Source organism: Trematomus bernacchii, unplaced genomic scaffold (assembly GCF_902827165.1).
Source record: "Trematomus bernacchii unplaced genomic scaffold, fTreBer1.1, whole genome shotgun sequence".
Lineage (NCBI taxonomy): Eukaryota > Metazoa > Chordata > Actinopteri > Perciformes > Nototheniidae > Trematomus > Trematomus bernacchii.
In genome coordinates this window covers 1,304,110-1,320,693 of record NW_022987332.1, presented here as the reverse complement: position 1 = coordinate 1,320,693, position 16,584 = coordinate 1,304,110, and the positions used below count along the sequence as shown (strand labels likewise).

General features: G+C 39.3%; 1 protein-coding gene across 1 annotated transcript in view; it reads right to left on the bottom strand.

Moving 5' to 3' along the window:
• Nucleotides 1–16,584, bottom strand: part of LOC117480200 (transmembrane channel-like protein 3) — a 56,391-nt gene that overhangs the window by 38,231 nt on the left and 1,576 nt on the right. The window contains exons 2-4 of the mRNA XM_034127423.1: nt 15,956–16,102; nt 12,697–12,772; nt 1,322–1,403 (exon numbers count right to left, since the gene is read on the bottom strand). Coding sequence (XP_033983314.1) covers nt 1,322–1,403; nt 12,697–12,772; nt 15,956–16,102 — 305 coding nt within the window. The remainder of the gene's footprint in view (nt 1–1,321; nt 1,404–12,696; nt 12,773–15,955; nt 16,103–16,584) is intronic.

The following is a 16,584-nucleotide window of genomic DNA, read 5'->3' as shown; positions in this document are numbered from 1 at the left end:
CCGTTAGCTTACGAGCACCCCGTGTGAGCGGTCGACAATGCGTTTCTTAATTTAGCATCACATTGGATATGGGCTGAACTTGTGCTGGATTGGAATTTTTCCGATCATTTCCCTACGACAATTGTTTGCAAAAGCGCCTAAAACGCACATTTTCCAAAATGGCCGACTTTATGGGGGGAGGGGCTAATGGAAGCCATTTTGAAATATGTCGGCAATTCCATGAGGCATGTCTGTGCCAAGACTCGGGTCGCTCAAAGAAACTATATGTCACTACCGCACAATAGGGGGCGCTACTGAGCCGTATTTGCAAAAACGCACGATGTTTTTGGACAGTCTGGAGGAGGCCGTGGGCTGTGACGTGTGTTCCGAGTTTAAAGGCCGTAACTATATTTTCCCGCTACTTATGGGTCGGTAATGGTTTTTAACCCTTCGATTTCGACATAAAGCTGAATAGGTCACGCCCACTTCCGTCATTGGTTGCGCCCCTTTAAATCTCAGTTGATACTCATCCTGCCAGTATGTGTATGACATAATATATTTATTTGGTCTATCGGATCTTCAGGTATAAATTTGTTGTGCTTTTGGCGCCCCCTATTGTCCGAAATGAACATGCTTTTTTGTGCCTATTCCCCAAGACAGACTGAACCTTTCCATCGAAATCTGTGATATTTGGATACATTGCGGATGAATTAGGAGCATTTATGTCTAAGCCACACCTTTTTGCTAATACGTTGCGATTGATGTCGGGCACATTTTTCCACACGTCGTGCTCATGTTCTACGGTAGTGTGTGTGTGACCCTCCACTGATGCTGTACACTAAGTTTGGTGTTGAAAAGCAAAAAATTGAAATTATAGTTAATATTTCACTGTTTTTCACATTATGCTAATTTAAAAAAAATCAAAGTAGGCGGAGCTTAGGGATATGAGAGGATAATATGTAGGGCTGCTCCGCCCGGATAAGTGTGCAACATTTCAGGTCCATCCGAGTTACGCGGCGAATGTATGTACATTTTTCTAAAACTGAATTTTCACAGGTGGCGCTAGAGAGCATGTCGGAAATTTTGCAACCATGGAATCCAGAATGTAAAATGTTTCACCCGTCCTGGCGGCGTTGCCAAATGTCGCTACGTCAACAGTGTGGGAACCCCCTCAAAAACAGGTTTAAACCGCAGACCCGGTAAAATAAGAATAATAGCGAGCACGATTTCAATAGGTCTTCGCACACTTCGTGCTCAGGCCCTAATAAATGTTAGCATTTCGGTCATGATTCAGTGACAGAATTACTTTAGATGAAATTATCAGAACAAAGTGGTGACTCACTTTCGATTTTCTTAATCCTAACTTCCCAGGGAATGAACAGAACCAAAATGTTGTAAAGTACACGTGAAAGTTTCTTCAGCAGCTGCAGGAGGAGAAAGAGAAATTATTTAAAAAAATGTAAAATAATGTTGTTGAGTTCAATATATTCATCTGTAATGCCATATAGAAACACCTCCTTTAGTCACTATAGTGTTGCATCTGAGGCTGGATCAATGTCAGGTTGATAAATGTTCATATTTGATCAGTTTGGATGACAGAAAACAGTTTATTATAATGGTGATAATACATTGATTTATAGTGCTTTCAAGAGAACACAGAACTTTAACATGAAACACTACAGGATTGAAGACCCAGAAAACTGAAACTGAAGTCAAGTGCATAATTCAGCAGGACATTAGATCACATCTGTTCTGTGAAGCGTATCTGATAATAAAATAATATGAGCATGCAGCACTGCTAAAAGCCTTGTTGACAGAGATTAACAACAAAAGATGTTCACATGTGTCTCTGTAGTGCTGGGTTATGTCTTCCTTATTACCAGTTTAGTTGAATACTCCATTCTGATTGGTCGATTTGGACATTTCAGAGCTTGTTATTACTCGGGTTATCCAGACCCTCCGCTGTGTGTCGGGATCCATGATCACCGTCGGGTGTTCTTTTTCCATTAATGATCGCCTTGTTGCACATTATCCCTTATCTTATAACTTTGTAACAAATCCACCAAAACACATGCCATTGCCTTTCAAAATAAAACACATGCACTGTATCAGTAAGATGAATCCTGACAAGGATACCAATATAGAACCATTCACATGACAGGTTTAGAGCAGTGATTTTAAAACATAAGAGTCTGTGCCGTAAGAGACTGTCAGGTGTGTTGTTTGAAATTGTCCTATTTCACTTAATCGGCTCAAAAGATATTATTTAGTTGCTGTAAATACAATCCAACAGTGTCATTATCCAACAACACATTCTCACTCCCAACTTGTACTATAGTGACGTTATGTCAGGATCCCTTGGCGTCACTATCAAACGCAGTGGGGGGGGTCCTTTAGCGTCAATTTTCAACTATCAGGGAGTCCCATTGACTTGCATAGAGCTCCCTGAACGTTAGTAATAGACGAGTTGAGATCACGGAGAAATGCTCTCCGCAGATCCATTCTCACAGCGTTATAAACCTTTCTCTTACTCAATATCAAGCCACACTTATTGTTTTTACTTCTTTATTTTAATTGTATAATGTCGGACTTTTGTTGCCGTCAGTTAGGGGGAGAGTAGGGGCTCAGAAAACTGAAATCTGTATTGTTTCATAGGTTAAAGCACGTTATTTAATTTTTTTGTTGAATATGTTATATGAAAATTAAAAATATTAAGAGTAAATACAAAATAGGGGGAAAGTAGAAGGTCAATGATAGAAATATAGAATATAAAAAATTCAAGAAGATACGTAAGTGATCTCTACAATAAAACAGTTTAGTGCCGGACGTCCAAAGATATTACGATACGATACGATACTATATACTTTATTGTCCCCGTAAGGAAATTTGTTCTGGACTCTGTCCTGCAGTTCCGCATACATGTACATATACAAACATAGTGGACATTAAGAGACATACACATATCATCAGTCATACACCGTTTGAACAAACACAATACACAGACGCACATACTGACAATGGCGACCTATTGCACAACCCTCATGGCCAACATTTAAAAAGTACATTTCATTACATTTGACCACATTTCATTTCATGTGAATGTTAAGAAGCTTAATGGACATAGGTAGGAATGAGTGCTTATAGCGGTTCAGCCTGCTCTTGGGAACCCTGAATCTTCTACCAGAAGGTAGGAGCTGGAATTCTGGGTGGAGTATGTGGGTGGGATCAGACACAATTTATTTTGCCTGTCTGATAATGGACTGCTCGTATATGTTTTGGAGAGATGGGTGTTTTTTAACCCCCATAATTTTCATAGCAGTCTGTACCAGGCGAGCGATCTGTGACTTTGACTGCACTGTCAAGTTACCATACCAGGCAGTGATACCATACCTCATGATGCTCTCCAACACTGCATGATAGAACAGTAACATGAACTTCTGGTCGACTCCGAAAGCCCGGAGTCGACGCAGAAAGTACAACCGCTGTTGAAGTCTAGAGCACAGACCTTGAACATGCGCCTTCCAGCTGAGTGTATTATCTAGATGGACACCAAGGTACTTATAGGAGCTGTTATGGGTTCATTGTGGATAACCACCGGCCTAAGGTCACCCACTGCCTTTGGGTCCCACACCATCTCCTCAGTCTTCTTCACATTCAGCACTAGATGGTTAAAATCACACCACTGTACAAATCTCTCTATTTCAGAGTGATAAGCCGATGAACTGCTGCCTTTGTGCATTAAGCCAAGGATGGCTGTATCATATTAATAGGAGGATGTGCAAAACAGACAAACTAATTAACCTTTATTTAAACATTAAAGAATACTTTAGGTTAAGGTCTTCTTTTAAATAAGAAAAAAGCATTGGGGGTATCAACAGATAAATATTAAGCCTGACAAACTACTTAACGTTTAATATATTGCATAATTTGTTTTGGCACTTGACAATCAACTTTCCTGCAATGTTAACTATGTTGAAGCCAACCCGGTATCACGGCAAGACGTGAACATGTGACGATCTACCATGCTGGGAGACGTGAATATGTCACAGTTTCGTCCCTTCAAACGTGACAGTTACACGCTATTGTTAACATGGCCCAACCAGTGGAGAAATACCCGGAAGTGCCAAGCAAATGGTCTACCGCGCCTATTGGTCGGTTTTTATTGTCAAAATTAGATGTTTTTAATTTATTTTTTAATAGTCACACTCGATTTCGCCAATTTTCTTGTTGCCCTAGCTGGTCGACACCTCTTTTAGCAGAAACAAAGGCTACATTAATGTATTAAATCGATGTTAATCCATGTGTGTGGATCATAGACTGTATAACAAGTCTGACAAACAGGAAGCACTGCCTTCAAAACTGAAAACGTGACGTGGATCATAAATATATCAGCAATTAAACAACATCTTACATTTCTTTTCACACAATACGTCTCCTTGCAGTATCAATACTAATTCGGCTGACTTTTATATTTGATCCAATTGGTAGATAGGTTATATTTACACCATAACGGTGCACAGCTGATAGAAAAGGACTTGTCGTTTTTAAAGATATTACTGATTTTCTTTGAATATAAGAATGTAAATACTGAGTTGAGAGAATAGTCAGGGGATTTGGGTGATGGGAGACACATCTATGGATTCAGAATTTCAATAGCTTACTGTTAAATGACGGATATACCTTTCTGTCTGTGATGTTTTACAAATCAGATATTAGAAGTAAAACATGTGAAATAATATAGCAATATCCTGTACAATTATGTGAAAACATGAATAAAACTACACATCTTCAGATGTTATACATACACAAGTGTCCTACACTAATAATACAAAGTTATTATGGCTGTGTGTACCTTGTGTGCACCGCCTAGTGGTTAAAGCACGTTATTGAATTAGTTGTGTATATGATATGTCAATGAACCTTAGAAAATCTTGAAATCTTGAAAGGGATATGCAAAATAGCCATTATATACAGTCTTTAATTAACTATTAGTAGAGAATAACGAGTAATGAATATACTTTATAAGGATCTGCAGATAAATGTTTAGTCTTCTCAAGCACCAACTATCAAATATCTCTCCTGATTGTTGGCACTTGACAATCACCTTTCCCTGAATTTTACTCAGGTGTAACTAAAGCCTGATTTAAGGGTTGTTTATATTTCACATCATTAATCAGAATCTGCAAAGTAACTCAAATAAATGTAGTGGAGTAAAAATACCAGGTTAACCTCTGAATTGTAGTGGAGTAGAATTGCTGTTTTGTTTAGTAATGGATATTGAATATGGAATAAAGGTTTTGACAAGACCTGGTGTAACAATAATCAAAAAGGAAGAGCTCCAGATGTCAATGATCTAAACAAAACAGCACACCTGAAATGTATATTTAAATACTTTATTAAGGGCAGTGAATTAGTTTTTTCTGTATGTTTTTCAAATCAGTGTTATACAGTAAGTGTCATAGACAGTGTTACATTGCTATTATTATCCTTAAAATATATATAAAACAAAACCACTTTTTATTTGAGTGGTTTACTAATGACAGTTAATTCTGTTTCATTTTTGTGAAAAATAATAAAATAATACAATTCAATAACGTGCTTTAACCACTAGATGTGCCTTTCTATCAGCTGTGCACCGTTATGGTGTAAATACAGCCTATCTACCAATTGGATCAAATATAAAAGTCAGCCGAATTAGTATTGATACTGCAAGGAGACGTATTGTGTGAAAATAAATGTAAGATGTTGTTTAATTGCTGATATATTTATGATCCACGTCACGTTTTCAGTTTTGGCGGCAGTGCTTCCTGTTTGTCAGACTTGTTATATCTATGATCCACACACATGGATTAACATCGATTTAATACATGAATGTAGCCTTTGTTTCTGCTAAAAGAGGTGTCGACCAGCTAGGGCAACAAGAAAATCGGCGAAATCGAGTGTGACTATTAAAAAATAAATTAAAAACATCTAATTTTGACAATAAAAACCGACCAATAGGCGTGGTAGACCGTTTGCTTGGCACTTCCGGGTATTTCTCCACTGGTTGGGCCATGTTAACAATACCGTGTAACTGTCACGTTTGAAGGGACGAAACTGTGACATATTCACATCTCCCAGCATGGTAGATCGTCACATGTTCACGTCTTGCCGTGATACCGGGTTGGTTGAAGCACTTATTTTAACTGATATTATACATATTAATTATACTCTTATAAGGTGTATATGGATAGAATAAGAAATGCGCAGATTATGACAGTTTAATGGTGGAGGTACACAGTGTAATACTGGCAACTTCTAATTATGGGAAATACGAAAACGTCTTTTAAAACTACAATTCCCAGTAGAGCCGTGCCATAGAACATTGGCAGCATGTGCAGGTGGACCCATTCAAATCCAGTTTTGGATAGTGTGCCGTCGTTGGGCTTCATTCCATTTCAAAGCATTTGACGCTCGGCGTAACCTTGGCGCACTGCCACTCCAACATCCAATCACAGAGCATGAGGACTAATCACGGGGTTTGTCAAGCAAAGCGGAGAGAATACTTACTTCCGGTTGTAAAATTCTCTAAAGCAACTACTATGAGCTGCTCCGACCCTCGGTCCTGACGGACTCCAAAAGTCCGACATTATACAATCAAACAAATAAATAAACACAAGGATAATTTAGTGGGAATGCTGTTAACAGCATTCCAACTATCTGTTCTTCTACGCACAAAATTCTTTATTCTTGTTATTCCACCCGTTATTTTGCTGGTCTTCTTCTCCCACATTCCACATCGCAGAAACTCCGTTCAAACATCAAAACGTTCAGCTCGGTCGGGAATTGATTGCTATTACTTTTCTCATTCATAACTTTCATAATTCCAGAGATACATCCCATAATTCATCACATTTTTAACCATTGAAGTCAATGGAGACAATCTTCAGACTTGTACAATCTTCATGCCACTTCAACTGCTAACTGTTCCTTCATACTTTTACTCAGAAACCTCATTCCAACTTTAAAATGTTACACATCTTTCTGACATTATTTTTGTAACACAACTTTTAAATCTGATTCTTACTTTTAGAGATATTAAATATTGTTCAGACCTTGTTAAAGAGGTTTTCTTCAGATTTTAACATTCACTAGAGTGCGTGATGTCACAGCTAGAGTATAGGACAGCTTGAAATTTGCCTTCATATTTTTTTTTAAAACTGCCATAATTCCCAAACCCTACATTCCTGAGACATAATTGTTCATGACAAACGTAGGAAAACATCTCGTAGCTTGAAAAATGACAAATAATTAAGCAAAAATAATGAAACAAAATGCCTCTTGAGGGCATGAAGTGACAAAAACTTTCAACATGTCTCCATTAAAGCCCATTGTAATTTGTAAAGCTGATATTTCCTCACAGCAGCAGCCGCACACCTTTAGTTAATCTGCTACCGAAAGTACACAAAAAGCAAACTTCAGATACTCAAGGTCCTTGAAATTTCACCGATATCTGTTACGGTTCTTCAACAAAACGTTCACATGTAAGAGGTTTATCTCTCATTCAGAACAATGGAAACCTTTGATCTCTGGACACCTCGTTAGCTCAAATATAAACACCTGTGTAATGGAACACGATGATGTCATCACTCCAACTGACATGCTCAGAGCAGACTTCAGATAATGGTTAATGGTCCTGCCCTCAACAGCTCTACATCAATTATGGGGTGTCATCATATGCCGTTTCCATGGAAAAAATAAAAGACGATGTCGCTATACATGAACTCCTATGAAAATGTTCAAAAAGTGCTCAAACTTCACATGTGTGCTAACAGTCCAGCCGTGAAGACATCTACGGGACAGTTTTGAGATTTCTTCAAATGCCGTTGCCATGGCAACACAATGCTCACCATGAAACACGGTTTTCTCATAACTTCAGTGAAAATGCTCCAAACGGCCCAAAACTTCACAGGTTTAGTAACGAGGCAGCCATCAACGCATCTAAGCGTATTATGGGATGTCATCAAATGCCGTTGGCATGGCGACAGATCATTCGCCATCAAGTTAGTTCAAAGGTTTGCAGTTCAAATATTCTGCTGCTTTTCCAAGCCTTTTTACTTTCTTTTCTTCTCTCATCACACATTCAAGCCCCCAGTGTTCATGTATCATTTCAATCTAAATTCTTCACTTTCTTCTTACACATTACATTTCAGCATAGCAGTTTAGCGTCAGATTTTCAGCATAAAGCATTCCCACTAGCAATTTCTTCAGGAATTGCATTCTCTAGTTGTGTCTTATTGTTGAGTAAATAACAGTGTGTGGTTTAGAAAAGAATACTAAATTAGAAGGAAAAAACGATGAAACAATACAGATGTCAGTATTCTGAGCCCCTACTCTCCCCCTAACTGACGGTAACAAAAGTCCGACATTATACAATTAAAATAAAGATGTAAAAACAATAAGTGTGGCTTGATATTGAGTAAGAAAAAGGTTGATAAACGCTGTGAGAATGGGTCTGCGGAGAGCATTTCTCCGCGATACCAACTCGTCTATTACCAACGTTCAGGGAGCTCTATGCAAGTCAATGGGACTCCCTGATTAGGGTTGGGTACCGAGAACCGGTTCCGGTTCGGAACCGGTTCCAACATTTCGATTCCAACGGCATCATTTAGAAATGTGAATTTCGGTTCCGCTTTTCGATGCCTGAGGAAATGTTTCTCGCCGCTCTCCGTAGCCTACTGTATGACTGCGGCGGGGCGGGAAATGTAGCGTTGTACCTACACTTCCTACAGCGTAACCTGGGACCACCGATCATGAATGGCGGTAGACGCTCTAAACTATGGATTCACTTTGTTAGGAAAGACAATGGGTCGGCAGAGTGCAACACCTGTACCAAACTTATTTCCTGCAAAGGAGGGACCACGACCAATATGACAAAACACCTTCGCCTGCACGGTATACAGATCAAGGAGTGTACCGTTTTCAACCTGTTGCGCCAATCTCCGTCCGCCTCACATCCACCGTCGTCTTCCGCTGTCGTTCCGACTCAACCAACACTGAGCGCTTCCTCAGCGGAGCCCTCGCAATCAGGTATGTTAAGTTAATATCACTCAAAACTAAAGGATGGTTGTTTTGTTTGAGAGGCTGTGTGTAAAATGTGTGGATATTCTATATTTTTGTAGATGAAAGTTTGCGGTCGCGTAGTTGCGCGGCTACAACGGCTCAAGCTAACAAGCCCGTCCCAGCCCGTGTCAACCCATTCACCTTAGTAGCAAAGGGAAAGATGACAGTAGAGAAACGTGAGGAGTGCCACAGAAAAGTCACCCCTTTTGTGGTGAAAAGGCTGCATCCCTTCTCAGAAGTAGAAGCATCTACATTTCGGTACTTTACTGTAAACTAACCTGTGTAAATGTTTCTCGAATAAATGTTGTTTTTTTGGTGGAAGAAGCATGTACAAAATTTGTACCCTGCCCCTCAAAGAATCGGAATTGAGAACCGTTAAGAACCGGAGTCGAAAAGTAGAATCGGAATCGGAATCAGAATCGTGGAAATTCAAACGATACCCAACCCTATCCCTGATAGTTGAAGATCGACGCTATAGGCCCCCCCACTGCGTTTGATGGTGACGCCAAGGGATCCTGACATAAGGTCACTATAGTACGAGTTGGGAGTGAGAATGTTGTATCCAAAGATAGCTTGAATGTCGTCTCCAAACAAAACACCTGTCACTTCAAAACAAGAACACGGATTCTTTTTTTCGGGAATCTGAGAAATTAGTAACTTTTGTGAGAAAAAACACAAAGAGAGATCTCTCAAAGCTAGCCATTTAGGAGCTGAACTCGTAGCCAATTTGAGAAACGTGTCATTAGATTATCATTATATACTGTATATATGCTGTATTAGGCTACAATCTGTCATTTAGTAACATTTTGCTAGTTGGTGTGCCGTGGGAATTTTTTTAATGTAACATTTACAGTGACTCAAAAAAGGTTGAAAAACACTGCAGATCTGATGCACATACAGGGTATGTGCATCAGATCTGCAGTTGTAATGCAATGCAACTAACTCTGTTATTGTTCAATTTGAATCCTCCAGTGTTTTTTTAAACCACCTCCACGGTTCAGGTTGTGTGGTTGTGTTGTAACATAAGAGGTTTTGTTCATGTTTAAAAAACAACCTTGACTGTTGGCTTGGAACAGAGGTATAACATAAACCTTTGCTCCTGAGGCTTGTCTGGTAAATGTAAATCAAAAGTGTTTCAGGTATTCGGGTCCATAATCACAGCAGCTGTCTCCAGTGGCGACTGGTCATTAGGGGCAGGTGGGGCACAGCCCCACCTAGTGTCAGCAGAAAGTATTACAAATAATGATTACAAAAATGCAAAAAAATAAATAAAAAAATATATAAAATATATTTTAAGATCATGTTTAATCATCTGATTCGTCTGTACATTGCTGTTTTAGTCTGTGTTCTTCTAATTAGTGTGTCTACAGTCACAGTGTGTGCCTATTGAGCTGTTTAGAGCCATGTGGGACAAAACCTGATTATGCCCCTTCCTCTCGCTGTGAAGTCAACGGTGACTGTAAAAACTTCACTGCGCATGCTCAGAGTATTTTGTAATGAAATGTGTCTGGCAAAAAAAGAATGACCAGAGGGGCATGGAGCTACCATCCCCACCATACGTCATCTCAAATCATTCAGAGCTGATTGGCTGTAAGTACGTGTGCCGCGAAAAGTGTGCTGTGTGAAGAGGAGACGAGAGAGCTGCAGTGACGCGTCCTAAAACCAGGAAGTAAGCACAAAAAAGCAATGAGATTTCTCCAGAGGATTTTAGAAAATAGCTGGAAATAAGATCTGTGGGAAACGTACCTGTTAGATAAATGCACGTTTTGATTAGCCGGATAACATCCACATGTCTACCCTACTTTTATAATTTTTTTATCATAAATCTATGGATTAGATTTATGATAGACTTTTGAAACTACAAGAACATAAGGAGGACTTTTACAAAAAAGTAATAGAAATGTTTGTCCAGAAGGATAGGCAAATGGACTTCATCTTCAAGTCAAGGTAAGACCGCCATTTTATTGAAAATGGGATCTTACTAAGAGAGAACAATTCAATATTTAAATGATAAAATGACATTTTTTGGGTATCCTTTTGTTGAACTGTCTGTTTAAAATTAATCGAAGCATCAGACAAAAAAAGCTTTTGAAAATAATATTATATTTTGGTTTAGGTCAAAATATAATATTTGTAAACCTGAAGAGTCAGTGCCAGTGCCTCACCAGCCATGAACCTCACTGCACGTCACTGCAGAAGCTTATATATAGACATCTAAGTTTTTTGTGCCCCACCACTTTTGTACATATAAAAACGCCACTGGCTGTCTCAGATGAATGACATTACATTTATGACGTCTGCACACATCTCATAACGCAGGATATCATTCTGTTGTCCTCATAATAACGGAAACGATGTGACTGTTAGGCTCTTCACATCTTATGTTGTGATGAGAAATACAATCTGAAGCGAGATGATTATTAATCCAGATAAGGTCAGCTGGATCAATAATTCAGATTTTCAATTAACTTGGAGCCAAACTGTACAATAATAATAACTCATCATCAGACTGCTCAATTTATTCTAATGGGCCTGAACATTTTAATTAAACTGAGCTATAACAAACGGCCATAAATCCACTCATGCTGCTGTGCTACAGCTGCAGAGCTGTCTGTCTCTCTGTCTCCCTCTCTGTGTGTGACTGCATGAAACACACAGACACACAGGTCAAGTTATCTACAGCATGTGTGTGTGTCCAGCTCACTCAAAGGGAGATGCTTTGTTAAAATCAACCTCAGCAGCCTCACAAAGGAAGTCCAACATGTTTTATTATTCTGGCTCTGATCGTCAGCGTACTGCAGTGCAGTGAAATAACACAAAGAAGATCCTCTCAGCAAACATTCAGATAAAAATAAATGCACTTCAGAGAGAGTCCAGCACATAATTCACAGAACTTTCCAGGAAAGAGCCTCTTTGTTCATTTCCATTTCTGCACCGTTACCACAACGGTTGTATTTTATGTGATTTGTGGACACTGTTCTGATCGGGTAATATTATAAATAAACACATGCTTTATGTTCCACAATCTGTCTCCGTGGCTGCCTTAGTTAATATGGGTTCATTTCAGGTTGGGCAAAGCCCCCCCCCCCCCAATGAGTCATACCCACTTGGCTCAGTAGATCTACAGAGAAGGAGCCTTGAAGAAATGATATAAATCTGAAGAGCTGGAGGAAGTAGTAGTATTGTTCTTATTTGCTCCATTCTTATATTACACAAAGAACCCCTTGAACGTTAAAGGAACTCACTCGCAAAATCATTATTGTGTATATGAATAATTCAACCTGTGTGACGTTGAATTTATGCTCAAAACTTCCTATTCAACGTACTGCTGCATAAACAATCTAACATGCGAGTACTGATAGTGCAGAGTGTGTGTGTGTGTGTGTGTGTGTGTGTGTGTGTGTGTGTGTGTGTGTGTGTGTGTGTGTGTGTGTGTGTGTGTGTGTGTGTGTGTGTGTGTGTGTGTGTGTGTGTGTGTGTGTGTGTGTGTGTGTGTGTGTGTGGTGTGTGTGTGTGTGTGTGTGTGTGTGTGTGTGTGTGTGTGTGTGTGTGTGTGTGTGTGTGTGTGTGTGTGTGTGTGTGTGTGTGTGTGTGTGTGTGTGTGTGTGTGCTTACGTCAGCTCCTGCAGTCTGGTACCCTCGGGTTCTGGTCAGGCGGCCCTCGTACTTCAGAACGATCTCTCTGGCCTGCCTGGATAAAGACACACACTCTTTACTCCAATTATGCCTAAACATTTCGACTTCTTCTCCAGATTTCTTTAGGACATGTTGTACTTTTTGCACCAATACATCATGGATGTATAAAGACAACAGGATACAGCGTTGGAGGCGTGGACACTGTTCATTCAATTTGCATAGTGGCACATGAAGCCAAAGTGTCCTGACTCTCGACAGCAAAAGTACCCAGATCTGAGGAAATATGACTCTGGATTCAGCTTTTAGCGCTTTTTACAACTTTTGGACCTATGATTTAAATAAGGGCTTTTCTAATGCTCGTACAGGGAAGTTGATTAGCATTTAAAAAAATTATCCGCTGATTTACAGACTTCTCTTTCCCAAAGTATTTTTAGGCCAGATGACGTCACTGACGGACAGTTGCAGCCCAGCGCACTTCCTTACAATACATCCCTCTGAGAGGAGTGATTTGACTGTGACAAACTGAGTGATGAGCGGTGGTCAGAATGATTGAGAGTTCAAGATAACCCCGAGGTAAGAGCTTTAGCAACAATCTCATTCTCAGACATATTGTTCTTTTTAATATGTCATGTAATGGATGGTATTATATAGGACAGGGGCAACTGATGTACATACTATTTTGTCCATCTCTTGTAGTTAAAGATGCAGGATTTAGAGGACTAAATATATTTATTCCAGTAGGAAGATTTGTTTTTCTATTGTTACAACCAGAGTGTTCGTTCTTTGGTCTAAAGCAAATTGGTTACTAATTTTTGAAGTCAATACTCTTTAACACATTACACTGACTACTATTGACTTGACATTTTAAAATTATAGTGATTCCAGTACTAAAGCCAGTCACAGCAGTGAGGTCCCGTTAACTCACAGTGAGGCAGGTGATTGTGTTGCTTTACAGACCATAAGCTGGGGAACGCAGCTCACAGCAGGGGGCACTTCAGAGGGCGATGAGCCGTGTGCTAATCAATGGACCCTCAGCAGGCACTTCACTCACTCTCCAATGGAAAGCAGTTTTGACAACTGGAGAACTCATATGGTTTGTTTTTTAAACTTATATCAATATAGGTGTATTACATGTGTTATGATAAGGGTTGAGACAAAGTTCAGAGTAACTCATGAGTAGAATCTCTCAGAAAATCTTGGTAAAAATGACTGATTTTGTGATGTGAAATACGAGCTGTTATTGCAGAGGGAGTAATCGCAGACATTCAGCCGGAGATTAAAGAGGGTGTAAAAACGCAGACTTGCATCCCATCCCTGATGATGGTACTAAAACCTCTGCGGTAATAACGGACGGCCCATATAAAACCTGTTATCCATGGCACATACTCAGCACATCTTAGAAGCTCTCTATCTCCTCTAGTTTTCTCCGGCTCAGCCTCTTCTCTATCAGCTGCTCTAATTACATTCAGGCAGACGTGAGGACACCGCCTTCACAGCTTTATACTGACCAACACTGAGGGAGCAGATACTTCACAAATGTGGACACTCACAAGGCTTATGTGGCATTGTTGATGCCTGGAAGAATGTTAGTGTATGGGTAAGGGTTCGGCTTAAGTTCAATTCTGCAACATAAAAAAAAAAAAAAACATCCTATAAAATGTCTCATATATGTGACCATTTATTGACATTAACATAATGTAGACACTCTTTAAATAAATGTATCAATAATAATTCACTAAAAGCATATTTAATGTACTTTCTTACAATACCCACATGGGGATGCTAATCCATGAATATTCATACAGTTGAATCCATATTGTTGATATAAACGCAATTCGAAGTACATGTGACGGAACGGTTTTACTTTCTCAAAGTTTTGGTGGATATACTGTATTCAGAGCCTTTACCTAAGTTAAAGAACAATAATAGCACATTGTAAAAATACTCCACAAATGAAAATCATGCAAGAAAATGAATTTAAGTAAAAGAAAGTATGTCAGCAAAAATACCTATTGTATTAAATGAAAAGTACCCCAAGTTACTTAAAGGTAGGTTATGTAAGTTTGAGAAACCAGCTCGAGATCGCTAGAATTTGAAAATACACAACCGGAGAAAATCTGCCACTTCCTTACAGAGCCCCTCCTCCAACACACACGAACGCGCACATGACCAATGAGGGCACGAGATAAGTTTGTGCACAGATGGAAGGCTGACAGGCAGGTAGGCCATCCAGTTATTTTAGCCGGGCCGGCTAAAATGATTGGTCGTGCTTTTTACAGTACTACAGCTTCCACAGATTACATTTTTTTATGGATTTTTTGTCAAAGCACTTAAGATATTCATTGCTATCGGGATGTTAAGAGCATTCCACGGAATATAACAAAAAGTGTATCTCGAGCCGGTTTTTCAAACTTACCCTATCTTTAAATGTGTACAAATGCCAATTTATTTTCTCTAAATTGGCATTTTAATAAAGATTAATTGGAATCGATTAATAACAAAATATCATTTTTTATAAACTCTTGAGTTTTGTATTTGAAATCATAATTATTAAAGTAACTGGTAAGGTAAAAAGTAAAACAATTCCCTTTATAGTAGAGTATACATATATATATATATTGAAGTATACATTGGAATTACTTCAGTAAAGTATACCTCGAATTTGCACTTAATTACAATACTGGAGTAAATTAATGATGTTACAATTCACCACTACTTTTTTCAATATTGAACCAAAATGACCATATTTTCCTCACAAAGTGCCTTAGTAACCTAAAGCACATCTGACACCCTGCTCCGCGGTGTGCGGTGCATTCATCCATTTATGTAACTAAAACAGCATTTGTAAACTATATAATTCTGTAGCGCCAGCCTATAATTTGATACTAAATATCATGGTTTCTTTTTTCCTAAGGTCACATTGTTCTTACATAATACACTGATGTTTATTCTGTATTGGATTTATTTGCATTGCATTTGATATTGAGGTAATCCAAAAATAACTGAAAGGGATTAGGTTACATGACTTTTATATTGTCATACAGATTAGGTTGATTACAGGCATCATGTAAACCTCTTCAGGTGTTGGTGTGTGACCTGCTGAGGCACACACCTCCAATTCACTGACAGACTTGTTTCCAGAGCACTTTCTTCAGGAAAAGTACATTTTCTAAAATCTGCACAGCGTGTTTATGTTTGTTTGAGAGCGAAAGAGGAGGATAAAACTGTGAGTGGCTACTTAAGGACTTTGAGCTTGCGTCTCATTGGCCAGGGTCTGGTCCGGATGTTGGCGATGATCTCCTTCTGGTACTGAATGTTCTGGAACATCTCCTCCGGGTCGTTGCTGTCCGCCCGCTCATCCTCTTTGTCCTGATCATCTGAGGAGCTGCAGAGCACACAGGGGCACAATCAATACATATCATTAAATAACCATTTTTGTCTCAACTTCCTCTGTCATCAGACCCCCGCAAGGAAAATACTCAAAGAACCCCTCAAACCTTTAAAACCTTTAGGAGAGCAACAGAGGAGGTTCCCTCTGCCCGGACGGACAATCGTGCAGTAGGTGTTGACAAACAAAGATCATTCAATTACAATAAGACCATCCAAATTAGAAAAACGATGATGAATGTTTTATGAAGATGGATCCAGAAGGAGGTCAAAAATCCTGGAAGTGTTGCAAAAAATAACAACATGCGTCATGTCCAATGTCTGTAAACATCGTATGGAAAAGAACCAAGACAAACAACGTCATCAGGGACAGTATGAACATGTGTCAGAGGTGTGGGGGGGGGGGGGGGGGGGGGGGGGGGGGGGGGCATTATGTTTCACTCAAATGAAACTAAATAAAACATTATTGAACTATCATTA